The sequence below is a fragment of the Micromys minutus genome (assembly GCF_963924665.1).
Source record: "Micromys minutus genome assembly, chromosome: 12".
NCBI lineage: Eukaryota > Metazoa > Chordata > Mammalia > Rodentia > Muridae > Micromys > Micromys minutus.
The window spans coordinates 53,584,602-53,608,336 of NC_137981.1; the positions used below are offsets into that span (position 1 = coordinate 53,584,602).

Consider the following 23,735-nt stretch of genomic DNA (forward strand, 5'->3'; position numbering starts at 1 on the left):
ATGCAGGCATTGGTCTGACTTTGAGAGGATGGTGATTCCGGGTAGCACTGAGAAACACTTTCCCACAGGGTTGCAGAGTGTGGCTAGGTGGTGACTGGGATGGTATCATGCATAGGATTTTTCTTTCTTGTACTTGTCCCAGAAGATCCATTTGATATTAATACCTGACCTTTAACACACATCTAGTTCTTACCAATGGCTTCTACACAAACATGATTTGAATCAGCTGGAATATAGACAGTTACCATGAAAACCCCAGATGGGTTTGCAAAGTATACATGCTCTTTTCCATGGCATTCTCTCTCTCTCTCTCTCTCTCTCTCTCTCTCTCTCTCTCTCTCTCTCTCTCTCTCTCTCTCTCTCTCTCTCTCTCTGTGTGTGTGTCTCAATATGTTGCCCTGCAGAATTTGGCAAAAAAAATCTTAAATCAGATTAGAAATATCACCTTCCCAGTTACATAGTTGAAACAGGAGGTCTTGATTTACTCAAACTATATTTGTTTGAAGACAAACTTAACTCTAAATGGAGAAACTTCTCGAAGGTCAAGCTTTTCCTTGGTTACTTTGGAAGAGTTGCTAAAGCACTTGTGTCCCCATGGAGGCTGGTTGACACCGGGAGGTGTTATTTCCCATGCCCATTTTCCACCTCTTAGTAACAAGGGAGAATTATGGCTGAAGAGAGCAAATGCATCCTTATGTGGACATGGGCACTGCTGTAGACCAGCCACTCACCACAGCAGTAGACTGGCCTCTCTACTGGTCTGGAAGGCATAGAGGACATTAAGGACATGAGATTTGGCACCAGAGAGATTCAGACTCCAGTTCTCGCTCCACCGCATGCCTGTTGCATGACCCTGGCCCTGGGTGAGTTACTTCATCACCCTCTGCCACACTATCTTGAAATGAGAATCAAAATGCCTATTGCTCTAAATGTCTTCAGGAGATACATTAGTAACTATACATAAAGCATCCTGTATCAGATTGCAGCTAATTAAGGCTCAAGATCAAAACCAATCAAAAGGAAGAATCCAGGGGGAGACGGGGACCAAAGGTGATCAGATGCGCTGAGATGTTTTTGTGTTCTTGTCTATTTGTGGCTTCTTTTCATCTGAGGTACCAGACTCTACCTTCTCCTTCCTACCCATTCTCATCCATCCAAATGTGAAAGCCATCATTTCTGTGGCTACTCTGATGACCAATACTGATTGTGTCATCTTGACACTGTGTAGGAGATGAACATCTGTGTGTTTGTGTGGGAGTTTCTAGAGTTGGATAAGCTAGGCCAGAAGACCTACACTTAATGTATGTGTGTGTGTATGCGTGTATGTGTGTGTGTGTTTGTGTATGTATGTGTGTGTTTGTGTATGTATGTGTGTGTTTATGTATGTATGTGTATGTGTGTTTGTGTATGTGTGTGTAAGTGTGTGTTTGTGTATGTGTGTGTATGTGTGTGTTTGTGTGTGTGTATGTGTGTGTTTTGAGTATGTGTGTGTGTTTGTGTGTGTGTTTGTGTATGTGTGTGTTTTGGGTATGTGTGTGTTTGTGTATGTGTGTGTGTTTGTGTATGTATGTGTGTGTGTTTGTGTATGTATGTGTATGTGTGTTTGTGTATGTGTGTGTATGTGTGTGTTTGTGTATGTGTGTATGTGTGTGTTTGTGTATGTGTGTGTATGTGTGTGTTTGTGTGTGCATATGTGTGTGACTGTGTGTATGTGGTATGTGCTCGTGTGCATGTGTGTGATGGTGACACTATTTTAAGGGACGGGGTTCTGGGCTGAATGAAAAAGAAAAAGCAAATATAAACATTTACCTCTTTCTGCTTCCTGAGAGCAGTTACAATACCACCAGCTGCCTCGTGTTTCTGCCACTGTGGCTTCCTTACTATGACGGACAGCAGCTTCAAACTGTGAGCCAAAATAAATCCCTTTCTCCCTTAAGTTGCTGCCTTAGTTGCTCTCCGCTGCTGTGAGAAAAGTACCATGACCAAAAGCAACTAGGGGGAAAAGAAAGGCTTTGTTTCACGTCACAACTCCTAGGTCAGTCATCACTGAGGAGAGTCAGGGCAGGAACGTGGAGACAGGGACAGAAGCAGAAGCCATGGAGGAATTCTCTACCAGCTTCGTCCACATTGCTTGCTCTACCTGCTTTCTTATACAATCGAGGACCCTTCCAGGGGTGGCGCTGCCCACAGTGAGCCAGGCTACTACATCAATCACTAGTCAAGACAATGCCCAATTGCTTATGGGGATGTTTTTTCCCCAATTAAGAAAGCTTTTCAGGTCCTGAATCTACACAGTCTGAGAACTGGGGCCTTCTGCCAGTGAGAACACTTTCCTGTTCTTAATGACCTCAGCTTAGTGACACATTGCTTCTCAGGTTTCCTTTCCTTCCAGTTCTGTTGCTGTTTGACTATTGCCTCATCCTGTCAGAGTTTTACACTATCCTAAATGTTCCAATTGCCTCCAACCTCAGGGAATTTACATGGTTCTTCCGTTTGCTCCTCCCAATATCCTCCAAGTCTGAGTGTTCATCTCTCAGCCTCCTTGAGAAATGCCTAGTGTTTTATACTCTTGGTTTCTTCCTTCACATCCAGAACAAGGAGATAGGGTGCTTGCTGTCTCTCTTATAGAGTACCAGAACTGACTCTTGTTCTCTAAACCAGTCTTATTTAAGACAACCCTTTCAGGAGATGGACTGTTTTCTCCCTGTGTTGTCCAATATATGAGCCACCAGCTCAGTGCAGATATGCAACCCTTAAAACGTGGTGATTTTCACGTTTAACTTTACCTAATTCACATTTAATTTGCATAATTCTTGGCAAGTTGCTTAATCAGATACCACATGTCTGGGGACCGTCTTATAGGGCCGCATAGTTGCCAAGAATTTTATTTCTACATCACAATATCAGGTGAAATGTCATCAAACCTCAAGGCCTCTGGAACCACCTGATTGGCCATCATCCTTAGCACCCTACTCTGAATGCTTATGAATTCCAGTCTGATTCCCCCACAGCTCTGACTCCCACTGATCTGCTTTGAAATGTTTCTAGTGTCTCCCCTGCCTGCAGCATCTTCCTGCCATACATCAGTCATTAAAATCTAACAATCTAGCCTGGACCTCTCATCTCTGCACCTGGTTCTGAACTCATGCTAACCCCATTTCACTGCTGGTTAACCCCAAACTCCGAGGGGCCCCTTACTTCTCAGTTCAAGACTCAAATCTTTATCTGGTTTTCAAAAAGATATTAAGGACACTGTCCCATGAAATATGATCATTATTTAATTCATGACTATGCAACACCTCTCTGACATACACATGTGTATATATACATACACACATGCACACACAAACATACATGTCTTGCTCAGACAACTTTTCCAATCCTATTCTTCAAGACCTCATTGAAAACTCCTTGCTTCCATGAAGTAGTCTGTGATTACCTAAGCTCTCCCTGCTACATCTTATCTCTGAACTTCTAGCTCAGTCCTAACAAACTTGACTTCATCCTGATGACTGTTGCTTGGTTGCAGAACTCTGTCTCTCAAAGTGGGCAGTGGATCTTGTTCCGAGTGCCTCATGAGACTCAGCTCAGGACTGAGGGCACAGTAAATGCCCAGTGCTTTACAAACACTTCCTGATTAATCAGCAAGTTCAGAGTTAGCTCTGGACATGAAAACCCTGGAAAACCCAGTGGACATTAGACCCCAGAGTTAATCATTTGCTCTCTGCTCCCCCACTTCTCTGCTCCTTGAGGCTTTCTCCAGCTTCAACGCATTTCTCTTCTTCCCTTCATACAGGGAGCGATACAAGCTATTCGTGGCAAAGGTGGAGCAGAAAACGTAGAATTATTGGTTTTCTCCTGAAGTCACAGTTAATGCTTCATTTGCTAAAGAAAGTGAACAGGATAGAGAAGAAAAACACCAAGAAAGCTTCTGTCATGTAATAACTTGGTAATATCTGGTGAATTATTTATCCTCTATGGGCCTCATCTATGGGCATAAAACATGGTGAAAATACTGTCCTAACGTCTTACTGGTAAATTATAGAGTAAATAAAATAAGCAACAATATTGAACTGGTTATCCCTGAAACAACATGGCACACCTCAGGGATGGCCTGGACATTTTGGTCTCAAGAGATAATCCAGAAGGCAAAGCTCAATCTAGGAAACTGATTGAAGGACCAACTTGCTGTTGTTTTGTTTTATTTTGTTTGGTCAAGTGAGGGTTTGTCTGTGTTGCTTTGGCTGTGCTGGAACTAACTCTGTAGACCAGGCTACCTTCAGACTCATAGGCATCCACCTGCCTCTGCCTCCTGAGTGCTGGGATCAAAGGCATGTGCCACCACCCCTCCGGCCAGATTTGGAAACTATAAGCTAAGCAGAAGAAGTAAGATTGGAGTCACAGTGGATCCAGGAGGACCATATGCCCTGGTAAACAGAGCTCAATGATGACATCAAAGTTAGCTGCATTAACAAACCTATTAATTATAGTGGCGTTTTTCTAATTGGAGACTGGAAATCATCAGGGCACCGTGAAGTAGCTACCTATGATTCCTTTCCCCAAATCTTGGGAGCTAAATGTGTTTTGAAATTTAGATTTTTATAAAGGTAAGGAGTTATATGCTGTATATTGTATAATATTCCTAGTGTACATGAGCTCAAATCAAATATGAACACACGTGAAACATATTGAATGAGTTTGAAATACACAAATAGGCTCATGAGTTTCTCCTCAGGTCAGGCTATGGTTCCCATTATTATTTTAATTATATTTATATATGAGGTGCTGCTGAATAACTACTATGTATAGACACTGAGTAAACGCCAGGAGAGTCAGCATTTTCATCCCTTGGAACATTTAAGAATAATTTATCGGCACTACAACTTATTAATGTTGAACTTTCTGTCTTGTCAGGTTTTGAAATTGGACATTCCAAAGAAAATACATTTCCATACTACATGACACAATTTTCTACAGGAAGTAATTATCTTGAAAGCATCCATTTAGCATCCAGAGACCGGGGAAAATAGTAGATGGCAATTTCAAAAGTGTATTACAAAGCTACAATAGTCAAAACAGTGTGTCGTTAGTGTAGAGATACCATACGCATGGAATATGCAGTGGATTCCACACAGCAGGGTAGGGGCCCAGGAGACAGCGGAGGCAGTACAGTGGCTGACAAACACGTGGGAGGACCTGAGTTCTGACCTCAGACACTGGAGTTAACACCAAAGGGAAGCCGAGAGTAGTCCCTTTTGTCAGTAAACAGTGCTAGCTGGGCAGAGGCAGACACAGCCCTGAGGCTGGTTGCCAGTTGGCCTGAAGAAAGCATTGAGGTTTGAGAATATGACCGTATTGTGGAGAACAACGGAGAACACAGCTGAAGTCACCTTTAGGCCTTAGAACTTTGTGTTCCTGGCCACAGCCATTCAGTGGTGTAGACAGCAATAGCTTCAGTAATGGCGGGCGCTGAAACAACTGGATTTCTCCATACTGAAGACTGAGGTGGAACCCTTCCTCACCCCAAACACAAAACATAATTTACAACCTATCAACAGACCAACTGTTAGAACTGAGGTCATGAAATTCTTAGATGTGAACATAGGAATAGTTCTTCCTCATCTTGGATTAGGCAGTGATTCCGATGTATGGCAAGCCAAAACATACAACAAAAGAAAAGCTGCACTGAATTAAAGACAGGGTGGTGGTGTGTGCCTTTAATCCCAGCACTCAGGAGGCAGAGGCAGGCAAGTGTCTGTGTTTGAGGCTAGCCTTGTCTACAGAGTAAGTACCAGGACAGCCAGGGCTACACAGAGAAACCCTGTCTCAAAACAAAAATGAAAGATAGATGTGCATCAGAGAACATTATGAAGAAAATGGTGCCTTGTGAAAATGTGCCTGGAATTCCAGCAGTAGGTCTGCCAAGGAGGAACAATGGTGAATTTGAGGTTGAGAGAGGTTATGTATAGAAACTGCAAAAAGAGGAAGAAGGAATAACAAGAAGGCAAAGGGATGAAGGAGGGAAAGGGTAACCCAAAGAATAAAAGCATCTGTGAATCCACGAGTCTAATAAAGATCTGGTATCAGGCACAAATAATCCCAAGACTCAGCAACAAGTGTCAAACATCTCACGTCCCAGTGGGCAAGTGATTCAAGCAGGTAGACACTACTGCAGAGTGGATAAGCAAAGGCACCATGAGCACCAAGTAAGCTTCAGGACATCATGAGCCACGAGGAAATGTTGCGAGTCAGTGTCCACAGCTGTCGCCATCACAGGCAAGAAAAGAAATGGTGGCTGTGTTGGAAGGAGTGGGGACTTGTGCGTCGGGTGGCTGCAGAAACTGGGGCAGCTGCTGTGGGAAACGGTTTGGCAGACCCTCTGCAAACTAAACATAGAAGTCTCCCATGACTCAGCAATTCCACTTCTGATTATGGATCCAAAAGACATTCAAAGACTGGTACATGAATATTCATCTTGGCAGATATTCAAAACCAGCTCAAAGGTAGAACTCATCCGAGGGCCCAGCAGTGGATGGTCAGCTCAGTCAGATATTGTACATCCACACAATGACGTATTAGCCTGTCGTAAACAACAAGTGTCACAGCATGAGTGACTTTCAGAAGAGCAGGCTGTGGGAGGACATATGGAAGGCCACATGCTGTGTGCTAAGGAGAGGGCGATCGTACAGATGAAGGAGGATGGATGGCTGCCAGGGGCAAGAGAGGAATCCCGGCTAATGGATCCAGTGTCACGTGGAGGAGCTGGGGAAGAGCTAATTAGTGATTGTGGCTGCATAACATTGTCAACGTACTGTCAAGAGCTGCTGAACTGACACTTTCAAATTGTTACGACAGCAAACCATATATCATGTGAGTGGTCACTATTAAACATACACACACATACATGATGGAAAGACTTTTTGAGAACCTTCCAGAGTCTGATCATTATTTAAGATGTGGGAAGCCCAGTCGGCTAGGGTGGCACATGCCCATCATCCTAGCACTTGGGGGTTGGAAACTAGAGAACCAGAAGAAGTTCAAGGTTGTCCTTTACTTCATAAGGAGGATGGACTATGACTCAGGTTGTTTTCTCCCCCTCTGTTTCTAAGATCACCTATGAGCAATCGGCCAGTGCTCATGAGATCACAAGAAAAGACAAGCCAACACCACTATAGACTGCAGGGGTACTGCTAAAGCAGTTCTCATAATGAGGGATGGATCGACACAGTCAGTTTGCGAACAGCAGGTTTCTAACTTGCAACTGGATGCCTGGCAATAAGCTAAATGTGAACAGCACATAAAAAAAAAAGTGATCATGCAAACTGTTCCCTTCTCCAGCCCTTTTTGGGCAAAGGCCACTGCACTTCGGGCATTCCAGAATAACGGCCCATGAGCCCAGGTCAGCTTCGCTTCCTTCCCTCTGCAAAAGGCAGGCTGTTCTCCTCGCAACAGCCCTCTCAGGGCCTTGTACTGAGTCTGGAATTCCATACTCCTGGCAAAGAGTGACCTGTGTTCTCCTTGCAGGGCTGCCGGCAGAAAGGGGGTGAGTGTGGGTGTTGCTTAGGGCTCAGGACTCAGGGTTTCTAGTCAGCTGTCACCAGCAAGGCACCACTTACGTTGAGTTTTTATTTTGGATCTAGTTTGCACAGGATTCTGACACTTGGTTTGAAAGGTCTAATGTAACCCTTTCTTCCCTTGGATAAACAGGCAGAGTCCAGAAAATGGACAGTGTCCTGTGGGTGAGAGCCTAGGGCTTGGGCTGGGGAATGAGACCCTTTGTACTGTCACACAGAAGGCAGCCACACAGGGCCAGTAAGAAGTCACTGATTCCCAGTTGGGCCTCGGTTTCTATCAGTTGTTGTAGCTTCTATCCTGAAGGCCAAGAACTGAACGAATTCCATACGTGGCATCCACACACCAGCGGCACAGAAGGACGCGTGTTCCCTACTGGTATGTTGAAGCTCCAGTCTTCAGTGTGGAGGAGTTTGGGCACATGGGAAGTAGTTAGATTTCAGAGAGGTCATGAGGGTGGAGACTTGTGAGCAGCCCTGGTGTCCTTATGAGGAGAAGGGGCTCTAAGTCTCCTTTTGCCATATGAAGACCCAGGTGACTTAGACTAAGGTGACTGTGAGTCTGGAAACAGACCACACCTCCTCCTGAGCCCAGACTCAGCCTCAGGGCTGTAAGGAGGAAATGATGCTACTTAGGCAGCTAATCTGAGCTCCTGTGATAGCAGCCCCAGGCTGACAACATAGCTTTTCATCTCGCCACATAGAAGTACTCACAAGCAACTCAGGAGCAGTGGGAGTTCACCAGCCCTCAGAACATCTGACAAACTAGGTAATAGATAAGGGTAAAAATGAGAGAAACCTACTAAATATGAAATCTATCAAACCTGTAGATTATTGATTACTTATTATTTCTAAAAGCCTCAATTATTTCCACAGCTAAAAATTACCAAGTTTACTTTGTTTTTTCGGCTAGACTGGAGTAAATTGGAATTAATTTTAAGAAACTAGGCAATGAAATGCCAATTATCTTCAAATTAACCACTAAGGACTCCTTGGATGTCTACACAGAACAAAAGAAAGAAAACAGCAAAATTAGAAATACAGACTAGGCCAAGCAGATGAGAAAACTAGAGAGTAAAACATTAGGAGAAGAAAGGAGAATTTGCTTAGAGGAAGATAAATAGCTTTGATTGTTTCCAATCTTCAACAAGAGAGAACCAAAATACATAAACACTGTGGTCAAGCTGATACTGAAAAACAGAACTGTAACCAGAAAATGAAAGAGGGAAACTCCTAGAGACTAAATCAATTAATTGGGAAACAAATTAAAATAATAAACCCAGAACCTGAATTTGTTGAAAGGAAAAACAAACACAAACAAACACCCCAATCAAATGAACTCATAAAATGAGGACTCTTCCAGTTTGTCGAAGTAACACGGGAAAGAGGTTTTCGACATCTAAAGAGGAAGATGAGGAAGACGTCCAGGAGAGGAGAAGTTATATGGTGGCATACAAATCCAAACTGAAATACTCAACCGCAAGGAGAGGGAAAAACGAGAAATAAAACACAAATTATCAAACCTGACAATCAGAATAGATGAACATTCATGGACGGCATAGCAACGAGTCTCAGAGGCTCACATCCATAAAAGGAATGGAGCCCAAGTGTTTTATGGGGCAAATTTTTCAGAGCTTCAGGGCACACATAATTCTTACACTAGTTCAACTGTTACTGATGGTCCAAAACAATTCAATGTGTTACAATTTGCTTTATAAAGCTGGTACCCAAAGGGGGCAAAGATGACAACTGATTCCATAGGGAAGCAGAAATACAAACTGGAAGTAAATATTTAGTGGGGCAGCTTCCTACTCACACAACACCTAATCCAAGGATGTAAGCTAGGACAATGGTATAAAATAAAATAGGTTACGTCAATGTCACCAAAAAAAATTAAAACAAATTTTTTTTTTGATGAAGCTGTAGATCCAGTTTTGGTGAAACTGCCCTCCAGAATGGAAATGAGCTGAAATGCATTTTAAAACTGGGCCTGAATCGTTGTTTTCTGGGAGACCTGTAATGGAATTAGAGCAATCGGAACAGTTTCAAGGTGGGTCCAGAAGCACATCCTGAGCCTCCTGGGAAGACTGGACATCTGACAGTACATAGCATCATTTTGAAAGGGCGTATTCACTCAGGAGTCATAAGCCAGAAGGTCTTAAATTGATCAATGTTCTTCACAGTGTGTAGGGAAACCGAACAATTAAGGGGAACTACAGTATCACAAGGGCACCGTTATTCAATTAACAGGGCATCAGCAGAGAGGCAGATGAATGAAAATAAAACAGACTCGAGATCCCCTTTACTATGACAAATGGTATTTTCAAAGGACAACAGCATCTGGTAGATCACTCAATAAACCTGTGGAGACAGATCTAAAGCCATCTCAAAACTAATACAGTTACATGTCATTTACCAAAATATGAACTAAAACTTCCAGATAGAACAAACACGATGCTTTGGGAGAAATAGGCTATCCGCGCCCTGCTGGGGAAGCGCCTTCAAGTATCCCTGGAGGACACATTCCACGAGGAAATGAATTAAAATATTTGACTGCATAACTATTTTATATAACTACATGACAGAAAACAAACAAGCCCTATAAAAATGCAAATGGTCACCGAGTATAAGGATCCTATAAACATATCTCTAGTTTGCTTTTAAAACCAGTTTTTGTCCCTCGGCAGCCCACTAGCTATGGTTCCTTCACAGAATCTGGGTGCCACGCTGGGAAATGGTGGCAAGATTCACAGCAGCGTCCCATTTATTTGCCAGAGGAAGAGGCCTTGTCCCTGTCCACTCTGAGGGACTGTGGAGAGATGGTAGAAAAAGGCAAGTAGGCACTTGCTCTGAGCTCCTCAGCGCAGAAGGAGGAGCCAGGATCTGAAGACAAGAGAGGGCTGGGGACATTTCTCCAACTTTCCATTCCGGTGTGTGGTGAAGGCAGTCTAGATCTGAGGGCTGGGGAGCTCATCACGGACAGGGAGTGAGTCTTGGGCAGCACACACATGTGCAAGGAGCCCACAGATCTCTTTGTGCTGAGCCCAGAATGAAAAACTAACTGTACTGCAAAGTTGGCTCAGGAAGTTACCAAAGGTGGGCAAGGGGACTTGAGACTGAGTGGTCCAGTGGCAACAAAGCAAGTGGATCCTAGCCATGCGTGGGTGGAATCACTGTCAGACCTTTAGCGTCTAGAGTCCTACCTAGTGAGGACAGGGCGTGGCAGGGTCATCAGGGGAGCAGCTGTCTGTGGAAGAGCAGCCTGAGGTTCCTCAGGTGTGAGAGTTAGAGACTAAATATCCGAGGGCCAACCACTGGGCTAGCTGACCTCACCTTGCAGAGCACTAAAACTACACAAAACAATAAGACAAATTTATGATCATAGTCTGTACAGAAACATCCTGAAGTGGGTTACATAAAAACTTGCTGCCAAGACCAGCATGCTAGGGACCTACAGGAGGTGGGGATTTACAGAAGGTCCTAAAGTCACAGAGGGTGAGCTCCAAAGGGGTTTCATCTCTTGTTGATTTTCTAGCTCCTGGAGCTAAGTACTTGCTCTGTCACACTCCCCCATCATGGCACACTGTTTTATCTAAGGCCCAAAGCAACGAGACCACCAGACTTTAGAGTACAATCTGCTGAGCCATGCACCAAACCAACCTTTTTTTCTTTATAAGTTCACTGCCTCGGACATTCCATTATAGTATGGAAAGCTGACCAACACAATCTCTTATTTCTTGCCCCTGACAACCCTAGAGTTCTACAAGATCTGGCATAGTCAGTATGTTCGAGGAAAGTTCTGGAAGGCCAAGTCCTCTGCTTTGAGGGTTCATGTCCTCCAAAATGTGTATGTTGATATCCAGCCTTTGATAGAATGGTATAAGGAGGTATGGGCTTTGAGATGGGACAAAGAAAAGGCCCCCAAAGTTCCATTCTTTCACTTTGACAGCCAGAACAATGTATGAACCAGAACCTAGGGTCTCACTTCATGAGTCTGTTGGTGCCTTGATGTAGACCTACCAGCTTCAGAGCCATGGGAAGTAAGTTTCTGTTGTTTAGAAATAACCAGATGTGGAATGGCATCAATGTGAACCAAGGCACCAAGTCATGTGAAGGATACAGGGCAGGTAGGATGATACGAAATGATCAGATCAGAGGAGCTAAATGATCAGATTGGGATGCTATTAAGTGTGGGAGTGGCTGTGTGTGTGTGTGCATGTGTGTGTGTGTGTTGCTGTGGAAATCTGAAAGATCAAATGTTTCTTTGGAATATAAAGCAGCTGTATCTTCTCAGCCCATCTGAGTTCTGCAGAAGGCGGACAAGCCAGTATTTATGAGTGATTACTGAAGACAATGAAGGAGAAAAGTACCCTCAAAGTACAGACAAGCAATTTTGTCAAAGAAAAAAAAATATAAATGACTACTACAAATGTGGAAAGAAGCGTTCAGCTAGCAGAGAAATTTGCCATTAAAAACGATTAAAAACGAAAGGTCACTATGTCTAAGTGTCAGACTGGCAAGCTAAATAGTAGGGTGGGAGGAGAAAAGACTCATTAGACGAAGCAAATGCTTCAAAAGATATCCTCTTCTTCACCTCAAAGTGCTGAGGTAAGGCACAACAATGTGTTCCTTAGGTGCTGCCTACAGAGCCAGGTTTTGTTGGCCTAGGAACTTGCCAGACTACACAGGCTTGAAAGACTCAGCTATTGTTCACAGTACTGCAGGGGTCACGCCAATGTGACAAGTACATCTTCAAGACCAATTTGAATTCTGGAGGAAGCTGAAGTTCAGTTAAAGTCAACTGTAGATATACCATCTGTGATAATGAGGCACGTTTTCTTGTAAATCAGCTCATAAGATGCTGCCCGAGGAGGAACCCCGGAGGCATGCAGAACCCTGGAAAGCACGTGGGATACAGACTGTATCTGGCAGGAGGCAGATAGTGTAGCCTGTTCAATGCAAAGGTCTCCCAACTGGTCTAGCCACAGTCTTACGTTCATCTTTGAGCCGTTGAAATATGAACTTGTTCCCTGGCTGTCATCGGATTAAAAACAACTTGTAAAAATGGCTCTCAAACCTTGCCTGATCCAGCACTTCTCTTTGCAGCTTCATACGACATGGATTAACTCTGACCACAGTGACCATCTGGAAAAATCCCTGTGGGCATCCGGTTGGCTCTACCAGGCTCTTTGCACATTCTCTTTCCTCCTGTCCCACCCCAACCCCCTTTTAGACCAGGCAGGCCTTTGAACTAACTATAGGGTGGATAATGATCTCAGATTCGCTGAACCTCCTGCCATTACCTCAGAGTGTTGGGAGTCTAGGTGCGCACCACCACACTATTCAGGGCTTCAACCATGCTGGCTAAACATTCTACCCATGGAGCCACATACCCAGCTCTCCCGCTTACTAGTGATCAGCCATTTATATATCTGGGCTCCAAGGTTAAGTCATTCTGGGAGAGAATTTCAGTCTTAGTGTCTAGGACTACCCTAGTCCATCCAGAGCCACTTTCTCACGTTGTAAAAAATTCGGGGTTTTGTGTGGGTCTCACTCTGGAAATTGGAAAGCGGCAGGAAGGACAATAAAGGGCTTTGAGTGTTGTGTTAAGTCCAGCTCATGGCAAATTCTCAATGTAGCTGAAACATAGATGAGAGGCTGCTTCACACACGCAGGGCCGGGGCTTGGCAAGATCATAACAGCGCCCCCATCCCTGTATGTCTTCATTACTACTGTACCAGAGACCGCTCTGCCTCTTTTTCCTCTGGAGATAGGCCAGTCTCCTGACCTGCAGTGACCCCGAAAGAGAGAGCTGTGATGTTGGGCCAAAGGTGGATGTGGCTTGTTCCACTGCCTGGTAGCTAATGCTCTAAGATGGGAGACATATGGTCTCACTGTAGGAAAATTGATTTAGAACCCTGGAAGAAGAGCGGCTACCATGAAGGCCAGTTAGTTCTGAGCCTACAGACACAGTTAAGGGACTGCCCTTGGCCAGTGTTCTTGGGTGGTAAGACTTCATCCTTTTCTATAGGACATGTGGCCTGGTCCCGTGTTCGCTCCAGGAAGGCACTGATTGACACCTGTTCTCTGGGCGCCCATTGAGGTACCAGGAGCTATGTGACATTCCAACACCATCCTACGAGTCAGCACTTCCAATTTCTCGTGCTCTCACCTCTCAATGTCTGGAGCTCCGCTGAGTCTCTAACTGTTCTGACTTCCAGGGATTTATTGTTGTTGCCACTGATTCTCTAGCCGCCTAAACATAATAGGTAGTCTATGAAATTTTATTGAGTAAACAGAAAAATTTTTTTTTCTGCTTCCATTTAGTAGGCATCTCACCAGCTCTTCCTTCACAGGAACTTCAGAACACATTCTCCCTTTCTGCCATGGCTCCTGTCTTCCGGGAAGCACAAGTCTCAAATATTCTCTGCCCTTAGAAGTCAAATTCCAACCCACTTCATTGGCTCCTCTGATGCCAAAGCAGTGGCTTGGTCCAAGGGCAGTGCCAGGCATTGTGTCGAAATGGCGCACTACGCGCAGATTTCGGACATGTAATCGTATGTTTGAGAAATGTTCCCTTCACCTCTTGTTCTCTGATGCTCTCTCCCTCTCATGCCCCTAGGGACATTCCGCCCTCCACAGAAACAGCCACACACCCATGACAACAGCCATATGTCAACACATCCATAATGATTCATGTGAGTTCTAACAAGATCAGTAATGGTTGTCATTTGCTCCGAGCTAGGCACTACGGGGAAACCCAGTCTGTATGGTGTCTCCTGTTTTAGGAAAAAGTAGAGCTGAAGTCTAAATCTCAGGCCCAGGGAAGTAGCAGGAGACAGACAAGGGGTCAGGTTACCAAGATGACACCGTACACTTGCAGGCCCTTCCCTAGAGGTCAGTCTCCACCCTTCCTTTCCTCAGTAGAAGGCTAATACTCTCTAGTCTCTCTGCCACCAACACCCACTTTTTAGACTATCACTGCCAAGTCAGAATGGCTGATTGCAGCCACCAGTGTCACCTCCCTCAGCTGAAAGGCTTCTGAGCTTCAACTAAACATTTGACTTACAAAAAGGAAACAGGACAAGCAAGAAATGGGTTAGGAAGCACACCCGTTAGATTCCCACCTGCAGACACACTGGTCAATCCAGCACGTACCCCAGGCTTGGTGGAAAGGAGCTTGGAGGAAAGGAGTGTGTCATAACAAAGGCAGAACACAAACCAACAAAAGCCTTCTCCTGGTCTCTCAAAGCCCAGGCCATTTCCAAACTCATTGTAGTTCGAGCATCATATAGCAGAGGGTGACCTTGAACTCTTGATCTCCCTGATACTTGATGGGTAGTCAAGTGCTGAGATTACAGGTATGAGCCATCGAAGCTCAGTGGTCAGGAACTTTTGGTGATAAAATGAAACTCACTCATTTGACTTTCCTTAGATAGTCTGCATGTGGGTGTTTCACGTCGCAGCTGGGCATATCTGTTTCTCTGGACCCTGCTTTGTTTCTAATCTTCTCAGTCTTGGGTCGCCTCGTGTGGATTGATACCTCTTCTCTTGGGAATTGATACGAGAATGGCTTTTTTTTTTTCTGTTCATATCTTGTGTGAAAAAGGCACTTAAGGCTGCTAATGAAAACAAGTCAGATCTCACTGACGGCCCAGCCAAAGTCCTGCTCCATCAGCACTGCTACCTCTGGAAGCCTCTACAGTGACTTCTAGATGAGTGTAACGGGTATACCCCTCAGCACATGGGACTGATGCTGTTTGAGCAACTGTATTTCGGGCCTGTGTCTTTTTAATTAACTTGCCAGGCCTGGAAGCAAGGGTGTGCTGTATGCATCTTTCTTTTCTTCCTGCTTTGGTGTTTGGGACTGCTCACCTGTCCATACCTCCTGGGAGAAATACCTTCATATTCCTTCGGTGTTAAGAGGAAATTGACAATCACACAGAGGTGAGTTTAGGGGTCTCCTGGTCCACTGAGCAGCCTTCTGACACTCTGTGAAACTATAGGTTTTCAATTTTTCTGTGTCTGTCTACCCGTCTGTCTGTCTGTCTGTCTGCCTGCCTGCCTGCCTACCTACCTACCTATAGATCTATCTGTCTGTCTGTCTGTCTGTCTGTCTACCTACTTTTAATTTATTTTTAAAACCACAACATCTTTACTCTGACATTATCAACTCCTTGAGAGTACAGCGCTTAGGAGAAGACTCTATGTTCCAAACATCCACCGACTCTCCAGGACACCAGGATCTGGGTAACCACACTCCATCTCCTTTAGAGCCCCAGATATCCATGACCCCTGACTCTCTCCAGCATCTGCTCCGTTTGGGCCCTGCTCTGACTCCATTAGTGTTTGTTCCTCTCAGATGTGCCCTCCTTATCCAGATCCATAGAATACCTCTCCATCCTCAGCCACACCCTGTGTCCCTCAGTCACTTAGCGCTGGGACAGCATGATATAGCCTTCTTCCCTGCTCTGTCTCAGATTCATGACCATACATTCCAAATAGGCCCTTAGGACACTACTGTGTATTGACTAAATTTTCATACTATACAGACTCTCATTCCTAAGATAGCTCTCACCTTTTTCCTTGTTATCTACTGGGCAGGTTCCTTGTTCCTTCTCTCTGCTTCTTAGTTCTCTGGGGATATCGATGCACCCTGAGAACTCTAATACTCTCCTTCCCCTTCTTGCTGTGGTGCTCACATCCCTTCACTGCTGTCATTTCATTCTTTTGGGCACTTCTCTCCGCTCTTACCTGTCCTCTTGCCTTGGTGCCCTGCTCTATCTATCTGACCTTTCCCATCAGAATCTAAGCATGGAGGCCTATCTTCCAATTTTGAGAATTGCCCCTGGCTCTCTCAAGCAACACTCTTTCGTAGCACCTCTAACAAACTCTTCTTCAGAGTTGTCTGCCTCCCCTCATCCCAGTTGATCTTCCATTCTCCCTGGAGGATATACAGTAGGGCTTTTGTTCCCAGCACTCTACAGAAGCCATCAGCCTCACCTGACTGCTGTCGACCATCAAGGGCCACCTCATCACCAAGGCGGCTTCCACTTGCTCTACCTGGGAGTTGTGTGTGATGCAATTGTTTATTCTCGTTTTTCCTATTTTTCCTCCCGCCTCTCCTTCCTTGTGTTGCCTGATTCCCTCCCTGACTGACAGACACTTCTGAGGCTTGGTTCTTCTCTGTGTTTTCTCTGGCAGGCCTCCCCATGCCTCTCACTGTACGCATCGGTGCCCCCAAGGTTTTACACTCGTGTCCCCAGTTCACATATGTCCTGCCTACCTGGCAGACACCTCAGTGTCCAGGAGACATTCCCAGCATAGTAGGAGTGATGCTCAGATGTCCCACTTTCCCCTTCCCCTCCCCCTTTCTCATTCTCCATTCATTTCAGGCTCTGTCAAACAAATCACCATTGATGTAGTTATTCAGGTTCTGGACTTAGAAATTACACTTGATTTCTCAACCCTGTGCCCGGCTCTGCCTTTGAGGGAAGTGCAGAGGGTGATCATTCCTCCCTGCTTCCGCTCATACTACACCAGAGGCCCAGGACTCACAATCTCTCTCCTAGACCTTCAGCCTCCTTCTTTGCTTGTATTAAGCTGCTCTCTACCTGGCTACCACAATAATCATTACAAAATATAAAGATGAGTCACTCAGTTGCTAAAACTCCTCTACCAGCTTCCAATCACAAGTATGCAAATTTTACCTCCACCATTAAAAAAAAAAAAAAACCCATGTGACATTGACTTTTTTTTTTTTTTTTTTTTTTTTGTCTCTTGCTCTTGCTTGAGCAGGTGAGGCTTTCCCATCTTTGCAGCCACTGTTTCCTCTGCCAACCTGCTCTTCCCTCGGGATTTTACAAGCTTAGTTCAGGCAGGGTTCTGCTCAAATATCCCCTATGCCGCACAGTTACTTCATGGTACTCCCTGGTTGGTCCTTCACATTTTTAGGGCATTTGTGCAAGTGTCTATTTCGTGAGTACAGACTATCTGCCTTGTTCGCCCTTAGTGGTTCGAACAAGGGTTCAGCAAGCATCTGTGGAGTGAGCAGGTGCAGCTATACCAGTGTGCTCTCCGGAGGCAGAGAGAGGAGTGTGGAAAGATAGTAGGCAATGCCTAAGGCAGCCTCAAAGCTCCAACGTCCTTCCAGGAAGACTTGGGAACAGGGACAGACAGGCACAAGGAAGATCATGTTGTGTCAACCTCTCCGGTAGTACTGTTCCATACAAATCCTGCCACTGTGGAAATCACCCGAGCCTCTATAATCTCAAAATGTAGCTACTGGCCACAGCTGGTCCCTGAGTACTTGCAAATGGCTAGTGGGATTGACAGATGGAATTCGGGTATGGTTTAATTCTGACACACATTGAAACAGCTACGTGTGGCTGGCGAATATAGCGTTGAAAAGTGTCTCTTTTTTTCCCCATGTATGGAGGCAAGAGGACAGACAGGTATTGAAAAGTCAGTATCTGGGGCACAGTTGGTACTCAAAAACCAGACCTGTCATTCTGACACAGAGTCGCAAAGGATGGTACTGTGGTTGATGGTGGTCTCAAAGGCACGTCAGAGGGCGCATTTGCTGTGATTTTGCCTTTGTTGTAGTTGGTGGTAACCACCACGGGAGTCCGTATTTTCGTTTACAGACCAAAAATAGCAAAGAAGTGCTTAGGAATTGCAAGAAAGGCCTTTCCGGGGAAGGAGACAGTTCCCAGTGGATTGGCTTGTTGATACTTATAACAAACTAATTAATTTTGACAACAGCCAATTCTACATCTGCAAAAATTGGATCTGCAGCACTATTGTGGCATTTTTTCAAGTTGTCATCTGCAACTTCCCGGATGGTTTTGGATAAGGGTGGTGTCTGTTTTCAAACTCACTGCTAAAAGAAAGAGTATTCGTGTACTGGTGTTTTTAATGGTGGGCTCTTTATGACTTTTAAATTAGTTTGGACATGAAAAAAAATGTTTCTCTTGTGAGTGGCTTACCATATTCTCTTCCATACTGAATTTTGGAGAAAAAAAATGAACACAGACAGAGCCTAAGCAGACACTAGAGCTAACACAACGGAGGAAACCGTCTAACCCGATCATACGGGACCTTTGCCCAGAACAATCACGGCGCGTATTTTCAAGCCAAGAGGACTTTCTTCCCCACCCATAGCAGAACAGGAACATGATCCAGTAGTCTGCTTTGGGGACTCAAAAGAGACTGTGTGGATTTAAGTTAACCAGGCTTAAGGACATTAAGCAAAGTTGACATTCTCCTTAAAGGGACCAAAAACCTCTAGCAGCCTTCTTTACTGAGGCTGACCAACGCAAGGAAGCCTGGGTAAAGGAGAAGAAACACCAGCTCCCACCAGGGAGTCCTTCCTGTGCCTTTGAACTGCAGACCCCTCTTCTACCTTAGACTGTCCCAGGGAGATTCCCCACCTCATAACTCATCATTTTGGGGTCCTGGGGGACATCTCAGCGGTTGGGCTGAGAACACTCACCTATGGGCATCACTAGGAAGAAGGGGAGCCAGCAGAGAACGAAGCAACCCACCACGATGCCCAGCGTCTTGGCGGCTTTCTTCTCTCGGGAAAACTTGAGCAGCCTCACAGAGAAGTGAGTCTTATTCTTGGCACTGCCTACTCCGCTGCCTTCCGCGGGGACATTTTTACGGTGGATGCGGAGCGTCACTTGCTCTGAGTCTGACTTGTCTGTCTTGAGGCCGGACTTGAGGCCTCGGCTTTCTCTCTTGGCTACTACGTAGACTCGACAGTACATAACCAGAATGATGGCCAGTGGTACATAGAAAGAGCCCAGCGCTGAGAACAGCACGTAGCCCGGCTCTTCATTGATCTGGCAGATGGTCTCATCCTCCGGAGCCGGCTGCCTCCAGCCGAACAGGGGTCCGATGGAGATGACCAAGGAAAGCGCCCAGACGCAGAGCAGAGCCCTGACGCCCCTCCTCTGGGTGACAATGGTGGGGTAGCGCAGCGGGTAGCTCACACCGATGTATCGGTCGATGGAGATGATGCAGAGGCCCATGATGGACGCTGTGCAGCATAAGACGTCCACCGCTGCCCAGATGTTGCAGAACACCCTGCCAAAGGCCCAGTAGCCCAGGATCTCAAAGATGGCAGAGAAGGGCAGCACGGTGGAGGTGAGGAGGAGGTCTGCCACAGCCAGGTTGACAATGTAGTAGTGAGTCACTGAGTGCAGATGCCGATGACAGGCCACCGAGAGGATCACTAAGATGTTCCCCAGGACCCCGAATATGATGAGGCCCCCCAAGATCACCCCAAGCAGAATGGCCTTAGAAATGTTCACCGGTGCTGGTGGGTGGGTGCAGTTGGAACCTTCCGAAGCATTTTCAGAGAGAAGCACCATGGTCCCAGGGAAGGGGGCAAGGTCCGGCCACCCTCTGGTGGAGGGGGAGGGTGCAGAAGCAGGGGAAAGAGGCCAAGTCAAAAAATCTCAGCTTGGGGGAATCCTGCTGGCTGGGTTGGGCTGGGGGAGGGAGAGAACACACCTGTTGCAAACCACCCTGGGCAGCCCTGGGAACCCTCAGAGGGCCACGTTAAGGCACAGTGCATTAAAGGTGACATGGCCAGGGGCGCTCTGGGTTTCTGGGGACACTGTCCCAAGGTTTAAAAGGACATGCTGAGAAAGCAACCAGAAATTATAGAAATCTGTTTTTCTGTGCAGTTTGCTCCATCCTGTGCATCCACACAAGCAGAAATTCACAAGTCTGGAATGGTAGCTAAGTGTGGCTCAGCCTTCGAAACTCAAGGCAGGACGCTGGGCATCTGGGTGCTGCAGCTGAACCTCAGGTACTCTCAGCTTGGCTGCCCATCTATGGCATACCACTAGCTCCAGCTCCTAGGAGTTCTGGCTAGGTGACATGGATCTGAAATATCTGCTGAGAGCGAAGTGGCCCTGGAGCTTCGTTTATCTGAATCCAGCTGAAAATAAAAAGCACAAAGAAAAAAGGCAGACCGTGAGCTTAGCGCCTTGGACAGCCAGGCCCTTAGGGAGCTCCCTCAGTAACCAGACTCCTGCTGGGAGCCCTCTGCTCTGCAGTCTGTGAGTGGCTTTGTGAGGCCCCTGACGTAGGCAACAAGGGACAAGGGAGGGGACTGCATGCTCTGTCCCCTTCTGCAGTCCTCCCTTCTGGGAAGCTGCCTTCGAATGCTTCACCTCGCTGTGGCTGACCAAGTTCAAAATCCAAATCAAAAGCAAGCACGCCAATAAATAAATAAATAAATAAAACATTCTCCCCACCTCAAAAAATGACAACAAAACCCCAAGCTGCAGTAGCTGAAAGCTGAATTTGGAGAGCAGGTTGGAGAAAATAAAACACCGAAACGCCCCCTTCCCGCACCACCACCCCAGCTCCACACCGGTCTGCAGCTGCGTTGCCCCACGGAGGCAAGCCGGTGGAATCTGGATGATCCTCCGTGTCACCCTTTGAACAGGTTGCACCACAGTCACCTGGAGAGGGCGGCCTGGGAGTGCGAACCTCAGAAAGCACGGAACCGCAGGGCCACGCGCACGCTCACTCCCGCGGAATTTACGCTGGTGGGAGCAGAATGCGCGGGTCTGCCTACTAGCCAAGCCACCTTCGAGAAAGAGCCAGGTTCCCAGCAAAGCCAATCCCCAGGGCTGAACAGGGTCCGGGTAGATCCAGGCAGGGTCTCCAAGGGGCGCCTGCTCTAGGGATTCCAATCTCAAGCCACACCCGGGCTTTCTGGGGACCCGTGAGGGAGCGCGTTACTCCTCGGACCAGGCTTTGGGAGTAGCAGTCACTGCGGATTCCCTAAGGGACTTAAAGAAAAATCAAGCCCGTGTGCCAGCAGTCGGGGATGCCTGGGATTTTCTGGGCTAGGGGTCATGATCTACCTAAATAACCTGATTTCTACATCTGCAAAAGAACCAGACCAGGAGACATAAGACAGGGGTTTGGGGCTTGGGGACCTGTATACTTTGTCTTTTGGGGTTGAGCCCTAAGGCAGGGATCTCAGGAGCAGGCTGCTATGAAAATCACAAGTTCAAGTCCTCACAGGTGAAAACCGAAGCAGGCCACCACTGCGGAACCGCTCTCTCCCACCTGGGGTCTATATGTGGGTTAAAATGACACTTGTTAACTAGAAGGTAACTCCCCATGGCAAATCAGGGAAATCTGGTGCTTTTGGGTGCTGGTATCAAAACCGGTCCCAAAGCGTAGATACAGGGCTAAGTGGAGGCGCACCAATCTACCCCACAGCCCGACCCTGCGGGACGCCGGCGCTCAGCACCCCGCACCGCTGCGCTACTCACCTGCTGCGCGGCTGCGGAGGCCCTGGAGCCAGGGGAAGCGAGACTTTCAGCCCTTGCAGCCGGCTGCTTCTCTGCAGAAGAATAGGGGACAATCTCCAAAGACCAAGACCCAGTCCTTAGCACCCGCTGACTCACCCCACCACTGCCGAGCACCTCAAACTCCGGACTCGCTTCTGCTTCTTCTGGATCTTTTCAAATAAAGACCGAAAACAGGGGGAAAGAAATGACGAATACAGCGAGCCAATAACTCCACGATCACCAGTTTGATAATCAGTTTCTGGACACCAGAAAAGAGCGGCTCGGAACTTTGCGGCTCTGGCTGACGTAGTACAAGGCAGGCGGTAGCCTAGCGAGTACCGTAATCTCCAGCTGTTACCGTATTCCTCTACAGCAACCCGCACAATCTCGTAAAGCTCAGACTTACTGTCCTTCTCCTTCTTACTTAGAAAGTGGATTCTTCTCTCTCCGTCTCCGTTTCTCTTCTATCTATTCATTTTCTATCTCTCCTCCGTGTCTTCTCTTCCCATTTACCCCCTCCTCTTTTCTACCCTCCCCCCTCCACTCTAGATGCTGATCTCCACCCCCCCTCCTCTCCTTCTCTGGGTCTCCACCTATCAATAGGCTGATATATACATTAAAAACAAAACACAACAAAGCAAAACAAAACCAAAAACCAACCAACCAAAAGCAGATTCCATTTCCAAGTTTCTACGGAATAGACAATGTGTTCACAGAAATTCCCCAAAGGTTACTTTGAAAAGTTTAGTCCAACTCCCGACCGGGTTTGTTTTAGACAGAACAATCTGTGGCTGGCCTTAGCAAATGGGCAGGTGCTTGACATTATTTGCAGATGTTTAAAAAGGGCACACACCCAGAGAAGATTCCTTCGATTTGATTGCAATAATTCAAGGGAAATAAAGTCTTTTAAAATACAGCCCACCTTTCATTGGGTTACATAGAGTTTTTAAAATTATAAGAGCTCCCATGACTGTGTCTTCAAGTGCATTTGCTTCTGGTTCTCAGAAGAAAATATAACCGTGGAGGAGAGTTTCTTCTCTTCTGTTATTTTTGTTTGTTTCTTTGTAATTTTTTTGAGTGAAGAGCTTACACACCAATTTTATTATTTATCTCTTCTGGACAAATTCCACGCTCTGCTTAACTTCGGACTACATGAAGTCAAAAGCATTTCAGAGAACTAGGAATAAACAAGAACTCTCCCAGTGTGGTTCCCATTTCCTCTGCCATTCATTGTTGTTGGCTCAGACAGAGTTTGGTTTTCACAAATGCTTGCTAGAATCCCTTAAATCCGGTGAGGCTGGGGTAAGCTTAGAAGCATGGGGCTGCAGCTGTGTGTAGTAGGTCCAGTCTGTCTTCTCTTGTATGTAGTAGGTTCAGTCTTCTCTTGTATGTAGTAGGTTCAGTCTTCTCTTGTATGTAGTAGGTCCAGTCTTCTCTTGTATGTAGTAGGTACAATCTTCTCTTGTATGTAGTAGGTACAGTCTTTTCTTGAATGCATGTATGAAACAATGCCTTAGATCACTAGAGCGCTATATTTCTGCTCCCTCTCCTGAATGAACATGTGTTAACATTAGTCATTTTCCACAGATGTTTAGAGACTTTTCAATAGCAATATGCCACAGAGTGCAGAGACACAGCCGTATGAGGCCAGGGGTCCGACAACACTGAAGACTTAGTACTTAGATTTATTTCTCCTTTATGTATGGAATCTCACCACCCCTGAGCCTAGAGACATAACACTGCCACATTTGATGTGTTTTCACTTTAGTAGCATTCGGATGGCACAAATGGCTTGCTTCTCCATGAACTTGGAGCACAGAGGAAGTCTTGTGGACATACA

General features: G+C 46.1%; 1 protein-coding gene across 1 annotated transcript in view; it reads right to left on the reverse strand.

Moving 5' to 3' along the window:
* Positions 1-19,948, reverse strand: part of ADRA1A (adrenoceptor alpha 1A) — a gene marked incomplete at both ends in the record, with an annotated part of 77,596 nt that extends 57,648 nt beyond the window's left edge. The window contains one exon of the mRNA XM_080926897.1: positions 19,066-19,948. Coding sequence (XP_080783023.1) covers positions 19,066-19,948 — 883 coding nt within the window. The remainder of the gene's footprint in view (positions 1-19,065) is intronic.
* Between the last annotated feature and the right edge of the window lie 3,787 nt (positions 19,949-23,735).